Raw genomic sequence first — 17,904 nt, forward strand, 5'->3', positions numbered from 1 at the left:
GCGATTCGAATCTCTCTCCTCTCCTCTCCTCTCCTCTCCTCTCCTCTCCTCTCCTCTCCTCTCCTCTCCTCTCCTCTCCTCTCCTCTCCTCTCCTCTCCTCTCCTCTCCTCTCCTCTCCTGGTTTGCCTGGGATGTGTTCGGATATTCCTGGGGTGGATTCGTAAAAGCCTGGGCCCTGTTGTCTTTAAACACGGCAATGAGAGTATCAAAAGGAAACACTTTGGTGATTCATTAACAATCCTTAATTTTCATATTCTCGTCCGTACACGCCTCTTTCTGCAGTTCTCAACAAGAACGTCCTGCAAATGGTGCCTGGTCGCACCTCTAATTTAAATCTGCATTTCCTTTCCTAATTCATCCTCTTTGCTTCCTAATCCTCTTTTAACAATCCTTACTATTCATATTCTCGACCGTACGCGTCTTCCTGTAGTTCTCGAGTCGAGAATCTCGACAAGAACGTTCTATAATTTAAAGCTACAGTTCCTTTCCTAATTATTCCTCCTTGCTTGCCGCCTGAGAAGAACTTTTGTAACCGCATATAGCTAAGCCTCAATTTCACACTGATTCATCTCCTTCCCCCCATTCCTCGCTTATCCCAATTCTCCACCTTATACCCTCCTCCCCCTACTTGTTCCTCTTTCTCCGTCCTCTCCCCCCTCTCGTTCCTCTTCCTCCTTTCCCCCTCTCCATCATCTGCCTCCTCTCCCATCTCACCCTCCTCTCCCTCGTCTTTTCAACTCACTCCCCCACTCCTCTCCCTCCTCTTCCTCCTCTTCCCTATCCCTCCTCTCATTCCTCTTCCTCCTCTACCTATACCTCCTCTCCCTCGTCTTACTGTGATACATTGCTCCTTAATCTTGAAAATGCGCAGCCCAGTTTAATTACTCAACTCCGTACACAAATCTTCCTGCAATTCTCGAATACAAAGTTCATTATTTCTACTTACTTAGGGTATTTATTCAATACTGGTGGTTCACTTTCCCAGTATTTAGGGTGACACATCACATATGTCTGGTCGATTTGCGTCATAGGAACTTTTGTAACCGCCTTATGCTCGGCCACCTTTTCAAGCTGCACATCTTCCGGACATCTGCGCATTGCATTTTACCATTTTTTCACATATGCAATAATACCGCACCAAGGCCAGGATCACAGCGCGTCGATTTACGACGCCCTTGCCGGATTGCGCAAAGAGTAATTGTGTCTCAGTCCGAGCATGCTCGTCCATTTCATCCAATATGTAGGTTCTTGCCCACCTTTTAGGTGGGCAAGCCAACCCTAAAACCCACCTTTTAGGTGGGCAAGCCAACTACTTCATCAAACGTAGTCCTCTTTAATGGTGAATAAATGATGTTGGCCAAACAAGTAATAGACATCTTCCCTTCCCGAAGACATAAGGGAAACATTACATAATATTTTCCATGCGGGAAATATTCAAGAAAATCTGAAAATCTGATGTTCTCAGGGAAGATTGCTATTACTTGTTTGGCCAACATCATTTATTCACCATTAAAGAGGACTACTTTTGATGAAGTAGTTTTCTGACGTTTTTTGACGTTTTTTGTTACAAGCTTCAAGCTTGTACGGTCCAGACGAGCCAAAAGGCTCATGAACCGCCGAACTGGAAACAAGAACTTAAAAAGGAAAATGCCAATACCCAACAATAACAGATCGATTAATCTTCAACGTACTGCAACCTGCATCTTCTAATGTCATCCAGGACGTGCGTTGATCCTTGACGCCCATAATCTCGATCATGCGGTCCCCAGGAGTAACCCCCAGGTCCCAAAGCTTCAAACGGACATTCGCATACGCAGGACAATCTAGCAGCACATGACATTCATCCTCAACAGCTTGCCGGTTCCCACAGACCCGACACCACCGGGCAGACCATGGCCGTTCCCTACCGTGTGGTCGATTAACCGCCAAAGGCCAAACACACATCCTGAAACACATCAGCGTGACGTGTTGTTTTGGCGAGATATAGCCGCTGCCATGCTTGGGCAAACCCATCCAATGCTTATAGCGACATATCTTCACCCCTGGTTGCCTATTATCTGAAACAAACAAAGCTGGATCCACTGTCAACCGCTCACTTTCCCAGTCATCATCAAATCGGCTCCGAAGTTCATATATCAACTGGCCTACATCTAGTGAACGTGTCGCCAGAGCATCAACTTTGACCTCAATGTCGCCTGAGTCGTCCACACCCGTCCGCACGTTATGACCCATCAACTCAAGGATCTTCAGGACTTTCGCTCCCCATCCATCATACATCACGCCAGATGATAATGCCAACAAAAAACAATGGTGGTACACATAACCTTTTGCCTCAACCAACCTGTTCCAAAAACGAAAAATCAGGTTTGCCCAATGCACTTGCAAAGGGTATTGACCCAACTCTCTGAATAGTAGCCGATTTGTTGGCAAGCCAGCACCACTCAACTGCTTCAGGAAGTTCTTCTGCAGTTCCACCATCCTGTCCTGCAGTGCAATCTCAAAGTAACACGATCGTGGTTCCTGGCTGCTAGGGTAACCGCGCTCCAGGATGTCCAGAACCCTTAACGGGCCCCAAACCTGAACCCCGTACGACAGAATAGACAAAACCTGGGCATCAAACGCTTTCACCGCAACAGCTGCGACAAAAAGCCCTTGTCGCTTAAGCTTACTAACCAGCGAGAAGAGCGCCTTCTGGCCTGATGCAAACAACTCATCTGTGCACGAATCGAAAGTTGTACCCGGTCCATAATGCAGGCCCAAATATCGTGCGCGCTCCTTCCAAGGTAAACTCTTGAGCGCGTGTCCCGTAGCCTCCCTCACACTCATGGTAACAAACCCGTACGAACCCAAAACGTGCATAGCCTTACGTGCCTCCAGGTCCCGATGAAAATACAACACCTCACACTTTCCCACATTTACTCTCATGCCAAAAGCTTCGCACCATTCCTTTAGCGCACGCAACAATGCCATTTATCGCCTGTGCGACCCAGCAAAAAGACTAAGGTCGTCAGCATACAACAGCAAAGGGATACGCATTCTGAGTAGTGCTTGGTGTTTGGTGGACAACTGAAGGTTACGGCAGGCGGCGGTTTTCTGTAGGGTGAAGTGCGTGACATGGAAATGATATTTATTATTATCATTCATGTAAGTTTGTTGTGTGCAAAGCGGCAAGTATTTGTTTCGATTGTACTTCATTAAGTGCTCGTCCTGTAGTGCGGCATGGCAAGTGCGGCCAGGAAGTCGGACCGTAACACATAAAATTCAATACACCTTCTTAGCTCATTTCACTGCATTTCATCTCACCATGTTAGTCATAGTCCTGTGTATCAATTATTAGCCCACCTCGCTGTCCGTCGAAATTTCGACGGACAGCGGGGTTTTAGACTGAACCTAACTGGACGTACACTTCCGCCCCATGAGCTACGGCATAAATTACGCATGAGTTACGGCCGTAATCCATGCGGGCCTTAAAAGCTTGTCCGTAGCTCACGCAGGCTTTTATGGCAAGCGGACATACACATTTTGCATAAGTGGTCGTTAAAAGCGGCTGCGTGTAAAGGTATGTTCCTGCTGTCTAGGAGTAGTTTGTCCAGCCATGCGCGCTTCCTGCTGGAAATATAACACAATTACACGTACGCAACAAATGACGTGTGTTGTCGTTATTGCCATCGTGTCGCTTTGTTTGATTGTATGCTTCCTTATGCATGTAGGTATCCAGCAGCAGAGCAACGAAGGCCAACACAAGCTGCCTCCGAAGATCTGCTTGCTTTATGGTAGGTCTTACGTTACGGGCGGGTGACTTGCTGATGATGATTATTGGATTTGTAGGGTGTACACATGCAGTTTCTGTGCGCGGGTGGGTACAAATGCAGTTTCTGTTTGACTTGCTTGGACTGCTATATTTACTTACAAAGATAAATCCATGCATGTGTATTGCTCATAAATGTTTACAGTCGGTAAGAAACGTCCCTTACAGCAGTCTACATCAGATCGTGTTACGTTAAAACGTCTTATTTCGGTCAAAAGCTGGACATGCTCGAGTGGATCACAGTTGAACACATGTTTTACACCTGTAACAAGTCGGTAGTGGATAGAGTGTCGGCCAGAGAGTCGACCCCGCCCGCCAGTGCTGCAAGTAGCAGAGCTCCGAATCGGCCTTTATTCAAAAAGAATTCGGTCAGGCCTTATTAACTTCACCGGACACAAAACCTCAGTTAGTACGCTTATACAACAAAGTTGAGGCTCAGACATGAGCCCTCAGACCTCCTCATTGTACGCCGGTGGTCGAGTCATGTTTTACACCTGGAACAAGCTTGTTAAGTCGGTAGTGGATGAGCCTTCAGACCTCCTCATTGTACGCCGGTAAACGGCAAACAACCTTGTTTGCGTCGTTGACATATCTAGTAAAGAAAGGGTGGTTGAGAGGCACGTGTTCTCAACGTTTAGGCAGGTTATCCCGCGTCGCAAAAGCAGTTAAACGGGTGCAAAAGTCAGAGATAACATCGCAAGTAATTTGATTAAGAGCTGACGTAGACTGAAAGGGAATGGGCTCCGTTTCTCGTTGGGATGTCTCAAATGTTACAACGAGGGCCGAGCGACGTAAGCCTGCTAATCCAGCACAAGATGTAATAACGATGACATAACAATCTAAACAACACAACGACTTAAATAGTTATCCAGAGCCTAGGCGGCGCCGGAAGGTCGTACATTATCCATATCCAAAATGATTGTCCACGAGTAAAGTTAACGACTTAACAACTAACGCGAAAACCTAACATGCCCCCCTGCTTAGCACAAGCATCGGCCTCGATGCGATCAAAAGTACAAAGTAAACTAGATCGTGCGCCACTCCGATTCCCTGAACGAAATCGGTACCAGGCTGACGAGGGGAAGGCAAAAGGGAACCGGAGTCAAGGCAAAACCTTCCCCGCACTGGATACCGGCCTAAATAAGGCTCACGACACCTATACCTGCCGGTCTAAGGAACCGGGATATAACCAAACGAACGTGCCCAAAACATCCACAAAGAGTACGCAAACCATAGGCCTAAGGCACAGCAAAGCAAACTTGGTGAATGGCAAAATAACGCAAGAAAACGCGAAAGTACACAACATGCAACACGCAGCAACCCAAAGAAAAACAGAAGTCAAGACACGACTCGCGCAAAACAGAGGCGAAATAACCCCAAAACTGAAACACACAGGACACGAGTCACACACAAAACACAGCCAATGCGGAGCGCTAGGTTGTCATGAAGTGCACTATCCTCGGGGCGCGTTCCGGAAACTTCGCTCTGAACCAGGCGTAGCGGTCTGACAGATAAACGAGGTCCAGGCTGGGTTCGCCAGGAAGGCACGAAGTGCTGGTAGGCTGTGGACGTCGTCATACGGTTCCCAGGACGCGTCACGGCCACTGGCGGTAGACCACTGAACTAGGAACATGACGGACGGCCGACCACGTCGGTTGTAACCTAGGCGAACGGCAGTAACGGTGGTGTCGGCGAGATACGTGAAAAACGGGATGGATGCGGCCGAGGGTAGGTGGGAGTTGAAGGCGGTAAGCGACGGGGGAAATGACCGCACTAATGGTGAAAGGGCCGATGTAGCGAGGTCGGAGTTTGGCGGAGGGGTAGTCGGGTAAGGTGAGGTTAGTGGTGGAGAGGCGAACACGGTCTCCAACTTGAAAAGTGAGGTTGTGGCGGTGTTGGTGGGCGGCGGCAGCGTAACGAACTTTAGCTGCTTCGAGTTCTGCGGTGATGGTAGAATGAATGTCGCGGATGTGGGCATGGAGATCAGCAGCGGCGGTGTGGGCGGGTTTGGAAGGGGGGGTGTTAATCGTGGCGGGGGTGGTGGGATGGAAACCATAGTTGGCGTAAAAGGGGGTGGTACCGGTGCTGGCGTGGGGAGTGTTGTTGTAGGCAGCTTCGGCGATGGGTAGGTAGGCAGCCCAGGAATCTTGCATGGGCTGAACGTAAGCATGAAGGATTTGCTCGATGGTGCGATGGGTACGTTCAGTTTGACCATCGGTTTGAGGATGGTAAGCGGAGGAAAGGTTGAGAGAAGTGCCTAAATGTTCCCAAAAGGTGCGCCAGATGTCGGCAGTGAAGCGGGGGTCGCGGTCGGAAACGATGGTGGTGGGGAGGCCATGAAGACGATAGATGTTGGAGAGGGCAAGGAGGGCGATATCGCGGGCGGTAGCTGACTTGTTGGTAGGTACGAAGTGGGCTTGTTTGGAGAACATGTCAACGAACGTGACAATGGCGGTGTAGGTGCGACCATCAAGTCCTTTGGAGGGCGGTAGGTCGGTGATGAGGTCCAAAGACACATGAGTCCATGGTCGTGAAGGCGTAGGCATTGGATGGAGGAGGCCAGGCGGAGGCTGAGTAGATGGTTTGGAGCGCTGGCAGATGGCGCAGGATTGTACGTAGGCACGGACTGTGCTGCTCATATGTGGCCACCAGTAGCGGGTGGAGATGGAGGCGAGGGTGCGACGAAAACCGGGATGACCTGAGTAGGCGGCATCATGGAATTCGTGTAGCAGGCGACGGCGGAGGGCTGGGTCAGCAGGGACAGCGATGCGGTTGCCAAAGTAGAAGAGACCGTCAGGGGAGCGTTGGAGGTATGGCTTGATAGTGGCGGGGTTGGAGTACATGGGGTCGGTGGTGTAACCAGAAAGGATGGCGGCGGTGAGACTGGGGTCGGGAAGGACATGGGAGGCGAGAGCAAAGCAGGTGTGGTGAAGCGCGTTGTTGGCGGGGATGTCGACAGGTGGTTCTGTGGAGGGCCAAAGTGGAACGGAAGATGGAAGGGACTGTATGGGAGGCGGTGGTAGGATGGACGGTGTGGGCGAGACGCTGGAGGGTGGGTCGGGGAAAGGCGGCGGTTGAACAGGAAAGCGAGAGAGAGCGTCGGCCAGGTTTTGTGGTCCAGGGCGGTAGGTGATGGAGATGTAGCCTTGAAACGGTGCGAGCAGTTGAGCCCATCGAGCTTGGCGTCGCGAAAGGTCCTTCTGCGTGAAGAAACGCTGTAGGGTGTCATGGTCGGTGCATAGCGTGAAGTGGCAACCTTCAAGATAGCAGCGAAACTTACGTACAGCGTGTACGACAGCAAGCAGTTCCAACTCGTGGATTGGATAATTTGCTTCATGTCGATTGAGCTTGCGGGACTCGAACACGACGGGATGAAGGGTGTTGTCTCGTTCCTGGAGGAGTACTGCTCCGAGGCCAAGGGTAGAGGCATCCGTATAGAGGGTGAAGGTGGCTGAGGGACCCGTTTGTGGAATGATGAGAGCGGGGGCGGAGGTGAGTGCGTTACGAAGAGCATGGAAGGCAGCGACGGTGTCGGGTGGTAAGGTCTTGGGAAAGGGCTGGGTGGTTTTGGTAAGCGCGATGAGAGGGTGGGCGATGCGGGCGTAGTCCTTGATGAAACGGTGGTAGAATCCTGTAAAACCCAGGAAGGCGCGGACGTCGGTGATGGTGGAGGGAATGGGGAAATGGTTGAGGGCTGCGAGTTTGTCGGGGTCGGTTGTGATGCCGTCGCGGGAAATGATGAAGCCGCAGAATTTTGTTGACGGCTGGGCGAAGGAACATTTTGTGCGGCGGACGTGGAGGTGGTGGTTCTGCAAGGTGCGGAGGACAGCTTCCACGTCGCGGCAATGGTCTTCGAAGGTGCGTGAGTAGATGAGGACGTCGTCGAGGTACACGACCGCACACTTGTTGCGGAAGGGGCGGAGGACGTCGTTCATCAGGGACATGAACGTAGCAGGGGCTCCGGTGAGGCCGAAAGGAAGGACGAGCCATTCATACAGCCCATACTTACACCGAAAAGCTGTTTTATGCACGTCCGGTTCGTACACACGAACTTGGTGGTAGCCCGACCAGAGATCCAGCTTGGTGAAGTAGGCTGCGCCGTACAGCTGGTCTAGGAGCTCGTCCACACGAGGCAGCAGGTACACGTTCTTGATGGTGAGCTGGTTGATCGCACGAAAGTCGACACAGAGGCGTAGTCCGTTGCCGCCGGGTTTGCGGGCGAACAGGATTGGAGCGCCAAACGGCGACGTAGACGGGCGAATCCAGCCACGGTCGAGGTAGTCCTTGAGCTGTCGTTCAAGCTCTTGGAGCTCTGCTGGTGACATACGGTACTCGTGTTGCTTCGGCGGTTGGGCATCGGGGTCGAGGGGGATGCGGTGATCGCAAGGGTGGGACGGTGGGAGACCAGTAGGTTCAGAGAAGACAGCGGAATATCGGTCGAGGATGGACTGGAGAGGAGGCGGAGCAGGCGGTATGGAGGCGGTGGGCTGAGGTGGGGCTTCGGGATCGACTTCTGGATCATCGAGGGGACGAAGGATGCCGAGGTAGACTGGTGTCGGTTGAATAAAGGGGCCACGTTTGCGAGGATTGGAGGCGGTGGGTGGTGGTGGGCGGGCGCTGGCTTGTCGAATACATTTCTGCATGCGGACGGCGGAGACGAATTCGATGGCGAACATGGGTGGCTGGGGGGTTGAGCCCGAAAGGAGTGTGTTGCCTATCGTGACGGTGTTGGTCTGCCAATCGATGTTGGGGTTGTGCTGGGTTAACCAAGGCTTACCAAGGATAGCGTCGTACCCGTCAAGGTCCAAGGCGTAGAAGGTGGTAAGCTCATGATGGGATTGGATGGAGAGGTGGACGTTGGCAAGGGCGGCGGAAGAGAGAGCGAGATGTCCGTTGGCGAGGTGGACTCGGAAGGCTTGAGACGGTGGAAGATTGGCGGGACGGAGGTGGGAGCGGTTGATGAAATCGTTGGCTATGAAGTTGCGTGCGGCGCCGGAGTCAAGAAGGATTCGAGCAGGGTGTCCAGCGATGTTGGCGTCGAAGATGATGAGTGTGGAGGAGAGATCGGCGGCTGTCAGGCGGCCGAGGATAGGGGGTATAGGAACCTGTGAAGTGGGTGTATTTTCGTCGATGGGTGGTAACGGAGGTTGGCGAAGACGGTGGTGTTGCTTGAGTGCTGGACGAGGGATGGGTTGGGGGCGAGGAGGAGTGGGGCGAGGGGTACTGGAGGGGGTGGTTGGTGAGACGAGGGGAGAAGCGAAGGAGACGCGCGGAGGTGGAGCGGTTATAATGGTGGGTGGTTGCGGGGTAGGAGGAGGTGAAGGTACGGGAGCCGTGGAGGGTTGTGGGGTTGGGGGCGAGGGCGAGAAGCGGGCGATGAGACGAGCGACGTTGGAGCGGGACGGTGGAGGTTGTTCCGCGGTTGGGGGTGTGAGTGGGTTTGGGGTTGCGAAGTGGTGGGTGAGTTGTCGAACACGGGAGGTGGTGGTAAGCGGGGGCGACGAAGTAGTTGACGATGTAGGCGACGAAATAGTTGACGACGGAGGTGACGAAATGGTAGAGGACGGAGGTGACGAAGTAGTAAGTAATGGAAGTGATGAAGTAGTAAGTGGCGTAGACGACGAGGTGGGAAGAGACGGAAGTGACGACGTAGTAAGTAGTGTAGACGACGAAGTAGGTGGTGACGGAGACGACGAGATAAGAGGGGATGAAGACGACGAAGTAGGTGGTGACGGAGACGATAAAGTAGGTAAGGAGGTAGTGGACGAAGTGGCGAGTGAGAAGGGGGTGTTGGATGGTGGGTCGTAAAGGACGATGAGCGGCCAGGGGGAAGGTCCTGGCTCGTCGTACCTGGAGGCGTCGGAGGGGTCGCGGCGGCAGACGATCCGCGCGCCAGCAGGAAAGCGGCGCACGACGGTCATGTGGCGTATGAGGGGAGCCCAGGGGGCTGTAGGGCGGTCTGGTAAGATGATGATGGCGGAGGTGCGAGGGTTGGTCGTTTTGGACTCCAGGTACTGGGAGATGAAGGTCGACGGGGTTGATGTTCGCGGAACCATCCGGACGCACTCGCCATCGACTTGGGCCGACAGAAAGGAGCGGGACGGCGAGAAGAAGGGAACGACGTGGGCGTTGATGCCGAAGTCGTCGCAGCAGGCGTCGACAGTGAAGGGGCCATACTGCGAGTCAAGATCGAGGAAGACGGTGCACGAAAGCATCCAGTCGCTGTCCACCCGGTGCACTTCCGTCGTGGAGGTTGCAGCAACACGAGCACGCATACAGCCTACTCGGCGGGCGGGCTTACTGGCGATCTGGGTTAGGCGCGAAACGTTGAATGGCGGCGGCGGTGGGGTGTCAGACTCGGCTGACCGTTGCACAGCAAAACACACCGGCAAGCTGTGGCTAACCTGTTCTGCCGGTGGTGGCTTAAAGGCCACGTTAACGGGGACGGGGCGAGCGGCGGCGGTTTGGGTCGGCGCGGCTGTGCTGGTCATCGCGGCGAGGGTGGGGGCTGTCTGAACGGGAGGGAAAGGTGCGTCCGCGGTCGTTGTCCTGATGACGGCGGTCGGAATTGTCGGTGCGAGACGGGGAGTGGGAGGGGGAGCGGGAAGGGGAGCGGCTTGCGGTTCGAGAGGTGGTGGAACGAAAGGGTGAGCGGTCGTTGGGGCGGGAGCGTCCACAAAAGGGTGAAGGAGGCCTGGAGGACTGCTGGCGTACCAGGTGAATAAGGTCCGGGCACGAAAGCTTATCATGGAACTCCGATCCGCACTGCAAGCACCGGCCCGCGTCCTGACGTTGGTGGCGGAGCTGGGCGGGTACGTTGATGGTGCGGGTGCCCTGGGGTAGACGGACCAGGGCGGCGGAGGTGTCCATCGGGTCGTTCCGGCGATGATCCCGTGGTCGTGGCGGAGTGGGGTCGTCGCGGATGCGGTTGGCAGCGTCGCGCCCAGTGTTTTTTTTAAGTAATATATTCCTTTTAAGGAATAAAGAGGCCATTTTGGCCTTTGGAAATAAGGAACAAATTGAGGCCGATCCGTACATTTTCATTCCTCCAGCCAAAAACGTCCATTGCTGCCAGATTGCTCCGTAGTGTGCAGAACTTAGTATTATCGATCATAGAATAGATATGAGGGGCCGTAAGAAGGTCAAGCCTGTGAGTCAACGCGGCATAGCAGAATGTATGACCGGTCCTTACATAGCCAAACACGCAAAAGGCAACGACTTGAACGAATACAACGAATGCGGCGAGGCGCCCAACCGGAGCGCTCGCACTGCCAAGCGGACAGCAGCAGCAGGGGCCGGTACATGATGAACCGGTAGAGTCCTAGTGTGCTGTGGTTTGCAGTGGTGGGTGACGGCCTTTGATTTGCTATGCGGTTGCTTGCTTTTGGCCTTTGCTTGGTCGGATTTACTTTTTGTTCACAAACAGTGCCAGAACTATCTATGCATGTGCATGAAGAGTGCGCACATGAACGAAAACGCGCCAACGCAGTGCGTGCCTCTTGGTCTATGAGGGGAGTTGTAACTTATCAGGGGGGGGTCTGGGGGGGGCGTACCCCCCCCCCAGCGCCCCACTCTTAAGGAATACATTACGGCGACGCTAGCAACTTTGTTACTTAGGTTGGAATAAATTGAGACCCCCCCTAAATGAAAAAAAAATCACTGGTCGCGCCCCGTTGAGATGGTGTGCGCGAGGTCGATTAAATCCTGCAACCGCATGCAGGAACCCAAATGGCGGAGGCGTGAGAAGAGCTCCTCCCTTAAGTCGGCCCGTAGTCCTCTCGCGAAGAAGAGGACGTGGTCTTTCTCATGACGATACGACAGGTCAGCCATGAGTTGTTTGTATTTAGTGATGTAGTGTTGAAGAGAGTTTGGTCCAGAACCCTGCTTCAGAACAAACATCGCAAGCTGCGCGTCCAATTCATGTTGCATTACCGGGGCCAAGGGAGTGACGGCTTGTAGGACGGCATGGTATGATGTAAAACGTGTGGCGGGGTCCACGTTGAGGCGCCGTAGACTGTCGCCCATGGTTCCGCGAAGAACTGAAAGGGTGATTTTAGCTGCCTCCAGACTGTCCTCGGGAACACCGGCCATATCCAGGTTGTGGCGCATGGTGATGTCCCAGCCCCCGATGTCTGCACGGATATCCTTGGGATTAAAGGGGGGGAAGTCACGGGATACATGCAAGAGGTTCGAATAAGGCGGCCGAGGTTGGGCGATGGTGGGGAGGGGTGTGTAAGGTCCGGTATGGGGCTGCTGGGCGGTCGACCATGGGGCCGGGGGGAGTTCAGCCATGGCGGCGCGGACGGTGGAGGTGATAGCCTCCTGGAGCGAGGGGACGTATGGAGCGGCGTCGGAGGTGGTGGGGACGGGGTCGACGATGGGGACGGAAGGGGCGGAGTGGACGATAGGGGGGATGGGAGAGGGGTCGAGTGTGAACGGCGACATGTGGACATTGCCCGGAAGTTCCGTAGACTGCGAACAGGAGCGGTCGCGGTGGGCATCGGTGGGGACGAGAGCCATCGGAGGATGACGAAGATGAAGATGACCAGCGAGGCGATGACGACGATGACGATGACGACGAAGACGAAGGCGGAGTGAAGCGTATAGGCCGGATCGTCTAGATCGATACCAACTGAAAGGGAATGGGCTCCGTTTCTCGTTGGGATATCTCAAATGTTACAATGAGGGCCGAGCGACGTAAGCCTGCTAATCCAGCACAAGATGTAATAACGATGACATAACAATCTAAACAACACAACGACTTAAATAGTTATCAAGAGCCTAGGCGGCGCCGGAAGGTCGTACATTATCCATATCCAAAATGATTGTCCACGAGTAAAGTTAACGACTTAACAACTAACGCGAAAGCCTAACATAGACAGGGCCATGTTGGCCTGAAGACCTTCCCTAAACGGCGACCGCGATTCAGTGAGCTGAAGCACACAACCTCCCACACACAATTTCATGGTTCCCGTCATTCATAGCCACTCTAAGGTCCATAGCAGTTGGCGGTATAGGTAGGCGGTTGATAAGTTGCGGTATGCGCATTATGGCGGTTGCCCCCGACTAACAAGATGCTGCCAGGGGGTGCGTCGGTCCGTCGGACGCCGTCGGAGTGAGCCCTAATATCCCCCATACAACAATAGTACGAAAATAGTTCGTACATAGAAGGTGAGGTCCTGTAAGCCAACCGTGCGCACCAAATTCGAAGTAGACGACATAGCAATGAAACACAGTACGGCAATACCTACAGTGTCAAACCCACACATATTCCGAAGATCAACAAATTGCTTGTCCAACTGAGCGTCATTTAGCAAGGGATCTCCCCAAAGCGGGATATGGTAACACCAAGGACCCGGGACTAAATGTTGCGCATCCAGTAGGACAGGTTGTGGTAGGGAAGTCAATGCCGTTAGGATTCCTGTTAATGCCGGGCAATCATTCGGCACTGGCCTACCCAGGATAGTAATGACACGGTCATCTCGTACATCCCCCCTAACGGCCAGCAGACATAGCGAGTGGGTTATTCATCGAGGTAATGCCCCCTAAACTCCAAGTGGTACAGGACTCTACTAATGCTATAACCTGATACCGACCAAAAGCCGACCATAAGCTAATAAATGCATCCCGGCGACTAGCTGCAAGCTATTCCTAACTGGTGTCAGCGGAACCGACTGCTGTTCCTGTGTGGGCCTATTTGCGAAGCGAACCCCGAAGGTGGTGGCTACTGAAAGCACTCTGAAGCCGCCAACTTTTAAACAGCCCCTCGCAGTAACGTGATGTAAGGATTAGCGACCACCCATACACATCCAAAATGTGAAGGCCACGGCAGGACGCGCAAAGGGCAGCCTTCAAAAGCCAGAAGCGCTGGGTTACGCGTATGTGTGCGAAATTCGCGGGCGTGCGGCTACTTGGCCAGATTGGCTGCTGTGAGGACCGGCCAGCGGGTGCACATTCCCCTGAGAAACGCCAAGCCGTGAAGTCGGGCGGGCATGTCTGCATGTCCCTTGGCATGCAGAAGTCCACAGAACAATTGAACTGCTTAAAGCGCAAACAAGAAAATGAAAAAAGACAAAAAGCGACAAACACAAACATGAAGGAAATTTCACGGTGATGCGGGAATTCTCCTTCGTGCACGTTATGCACGGCCACCGCCACCGTACGACCGCACCCTACAAACCCGCAATAAACGCAGCCAGCTGCTTCACCAGAAACACCCGATGATTATTACCTTTTTAATTGACCGTGACATTCCCAAACTTGGTGGGCAGAACCCTATTGGAGCTTGTCTACATCAGGCCACCATACACTGCTTGCTGCCCTGCCAAATGTAGTTTGCCGATAGATGCAGCAGGTCTGGAACTGTTTATTTGTCCAGGGTGAATCATAACCCTAGAAAGCGCGCACACCGCTTCCAGGCCACAGGCTACGAAATCATGGCGGCCATGCATGCCACCCTTCACACAACCATCGTAACAAGCCTTGTTACCTGAGGTTGTGCCTGCTTAGGATTATACATATCTCGTCGTGCCCTTCTCTCACACAACGCCCTCAGGAGGTTCATGAGTCCGACTCAGCTCGGAGTTAGTTGCCATGCATGGTTGCCCTCAGCAGGCTGCACACGATCAAAATGCATCCCTACCGTCCCTACCTATTACACGAAAGTGTCACCTATAGGTGATTGAATTTTTTTACTGACACACGCCCTGTGTGCATGGTGTTGATAGGCTCACTAAACTCGACATCGGTGAACTGCATTCTCCCCCATCTCCACTCACTCATGTAACACCGCGTTCATCATCAATCACTCCGCGTTCCTCCATGCAACGTTAATACTTAACCACAACCAGTCAAGGTGGTGTCGAAAGGCACCGGATGCGATGCACCAGCGAAGATGTAACCATCTGATGTACGAAAGTCTTGAGAATGAACCCCTTTGATGAGAATCATTCAGAGATATGTAACTGCTCTTGCACGTTACACTCCAACCTCATCCAGAGTAAAATCCTGTCAAGCTTTGCTGAGCTTGCCACGCACATCCTCGAAATTGGTTTGAGAAATAAGGAGTGTTCCACCGTTCATGTGTGGCAGCTGATGAGTTGCATTGGCAGCGGCACATCTTTCCTTGCTTGTCTGGCTCCACTTTACATGCGGGTGCACGTGTGTACAAAGAGCGGGATTGCGCAGACTCAGCAGAACTTCGTATGTTGGTGCAGCCGGCCAAGGAAGTTACCGACCAGCCCACCCTATGTAAGAGGGATCAACTCCCATGGCACCTCCCTGAGCTCTTTGCCTGGTGTTACATTAGTGCGAATTGCTAGTAGGTGGGAATTCCCCGGATCACATCCAGTGCAGACAGATCGCACACCAGGCAAGATGCAGCATATTCTGGGTGGGCGAGAAGTCTACCAGCTGAGTAAAATGAAAGTCCTCCAGCTCGGACGGGGACTGACGAAATGTCACAATAACCAACAAGTTCACAATCCTACGGGATCTCAAGTAACCAAAGTCCTACGGGATATGCCTGGGGGCGCCCGAGGATGTTCGCTCGCGGGGGGGAGGAATGTAAGAGGGATCAGCTCCCCTGGCATCTACCTGAGTACTCTTTGCCTAGCGTTATACCACGTCCGACGTGAGTCTTTTCCGGAAAGAACCGAACGGTGGATGCAGATCCCGTGATATGCCCAGGATACTACAGATAGGGAGCTGATTTTGCCATAAACCAAGCCGCTTTGTTGCAACATTGCATACATAACCTGATGCATTCATCACTTCCTGCTGTCATTACCCTCATCAACAACGATGAGGTATTTTACTGCGGAACGTATGTCGCTTGAGCAACAAGATTACTAGCACCTGCTAACAGCACTCATTATTGCAATGTGGGTAATTGCCCACGAGGCTATCTGCACATATATGTCTCCATTTTGATTCCTGGCCTTCATTCACGCATAGGCCATTCCTTTTTGCATCTTTAATGCCATACGTGGTTAGCTTAATTCCCTGAAGGCCTGCCTACCCTTTATTTGCTGCAATATGTACGGCACGCAGGGCTAGCTGCTGGGGAAGGTACACCGACATCAGCTTTAGCTACTCGTCTGTTTGGCTGCTGCCAGGGTAGCTAGCTGAGGCAGCCTGCACATACACGCATCCGTACTACACTGTGTGAATCGAAATACACACGCGCATCGAGCCACATATATGAATAAGTGCAATACTGTAATCAAATACAGGGTGTAACAAATCAGGTGAACTACAAGAGCAACAATTAACTAGCCACTGGCTTATAGATTGAAGAAATTGCAGCTACCAATGTTCGCCAGTACCTTGAAGGTCGTAATGGGCACACATCGTCATCAAGGCGCGGAAAATAGCATGAGCAGTAGTCGCCTCAGCCGCCGCCAGCATCAGTGGGACTATGACTGCTGCAGCCCGCTCAGGCAAAGGCCATCTAACTGTGGCTTCCACCGATACTTCCCGCCGAGGAGGCTCTGCCTGCCCACCACCACAAACATCCTGCTGGTGCTGCTGCCAGTGGTGCTGCTGCTGAGTGTGCAAAAGGGAGCAGCCGTCAACCCCTCACCACCGCCCCCTCCCCCCATGCCGCCCGTACCCCCCTGCGGTCCGGCGACCGTCCTCTACCAGGATGGTGTCCCTGTCAGCGCTATTCGGACTCCCGTCCTAGCAGCAGGGACGGGCCAGGAGATCAGCCTCGCGTACATTTTGCAGGGTATAGATACGGATATCAATTCAGGATTTTACTACAATGGGACAACAAACATCGTGATACGCTGGGAACAACCAGTAGAGTGGGTGACGAATTTTGGCTTGTTATCTGAAGCCGAATTCAATGCATCTTACAATGGCAGTGCAGGCTGTGTTGCGCCAACCACATCATTAAGTCCATTTGGCTATGTTCGAGTGGACCCTGGAACAATACTTACCCACCCCATTTTCTATACTACAAGCACCGACTACTCCAGCTTGATTCAACTCTGTGGGCCCCCAACCACATTCTACTCGTTCGTGGCCCTGACCAATACAGTCGACGGCAGCCTCGCTTGGGCAGCAACTGACTGGGTGGCTGCCAATAATGCTACCAACCCTATCTGCCCGGACTCCCCCACTGCCTGGGGCTATATCAAGTTCGGCATAGGCTACTGCCCCTGCCCGGCTCAGCCCCCGCCGCCAAGTCCCCCACCTCCGCCACCTATGCCGCCTGCACCATCCTGCGGTGTCATACTGACAACCAGCCAAGGTGTACCAGTATCGGGTATCAGGGCCCCATTTCGATCCAGCCGAACCGGGGAGGAGGTCAGCCCGGCATTTATATCTGTTCAACCTGACCCCAGCATCAGTCAACCAATTGCTGCCCTTGGCCTTCCAATCCTCGTGCTTGAATGGCAGCCAGATATTACCATCGGGGTGTTTGGAAACATTTACACCGAGAGCCAATTTCAGAGCATGTATAGTGGCAGCACCGGGTGTCGTGATATAAGCTCCGGAAATTCCTATAGTTATGCACAATGGGGGCGGGGCGAAAACGTAACACTCCCTTTAGGGTTAATTGTGGCTGGTCTTGTGGTTAATTCTCCATGCCAAGAAGTTACGTTTTACATTATAGTCTTCGCCACAAGCATATTGCCCATGAATACATCCAGCTCACTGCCCGCCTGGATTACAACTGACTGGGTGGCTGCCAATGATGCTACCAACCCCATCTGCCCGGACTCCCCCACTGCCTGGGGCTATGTCAAGTTAGGCATGAGGTACTGCCCTTGTCCGCCTCCCCCAAGCCCTCCATCTCCACTGCCACCCAGCCCGGAGCCATCACCGCCCACTCCGCCGTCGCCCTCCCCACCATCGCCATCCCCACCATCCCCCTCCCCATCATTGCCCTCACCACCATCGCCATCCCCACCATCGCCCTCCCCACCATCACCCTCCCCACCCTCCCCCTCCCCACCGTCGCCCTCCCCACCATCGCCCTCACCACCATCGCCATCCCCACCGTCGCCCTCGCCACCATCGCCTTCCCCACCATCACCCTCCCCACCGTCGCCCTCCCCACCATCGCCGTCCCCACCTTCGCCGC

At 53.4% G+C, this 17,904-nt stretch overlaps 1 protein-coding gene across 1 annotated transcript in view; it reads left to right on the forward strand.

Annotated features, from left to right (window-relative positions):
* Positions 1–15,786: 15,786 nt before the first annotated feature.
* VOLCADRAFT_91736 (uncharacterized protein) overlaps positions 15,787–17,904 on the forward strand; it is a gene marked incomplete at both ends in the record, with an annotated part of 4,010 nt that continues 1,892 nt past the window's right edge. The window contains 2 exons of the mRNA XM_002951128.1: positions 15,787–15,798; positions 16,455–17,123. Of these exons, the coding sequence (XP_002951174.1) occupies positions 15,787–15,798; positions 16,455–17,123 (681 nt within the window). The remainder of the gene's footprint in view (positions 15,799–16,454; positions 17,124–17,904) is intronic.

The sequence above is a fragment of the Volvox carteri genome (assembly GCF_000143455.1).
Source record: "Volvox carteri f. nagariensis unplaced genomic scaffold VOLCAscaffold_22, whole genome shotgun sequence".
In the NCBI taxonomy this organism is placed as follows: Eukaryota; Viridiplantae; Chlorophyta; class Chlorophyceae; order Chlamydomonadales; family Volvocaceae; genus Volvox; species Volvox carteri.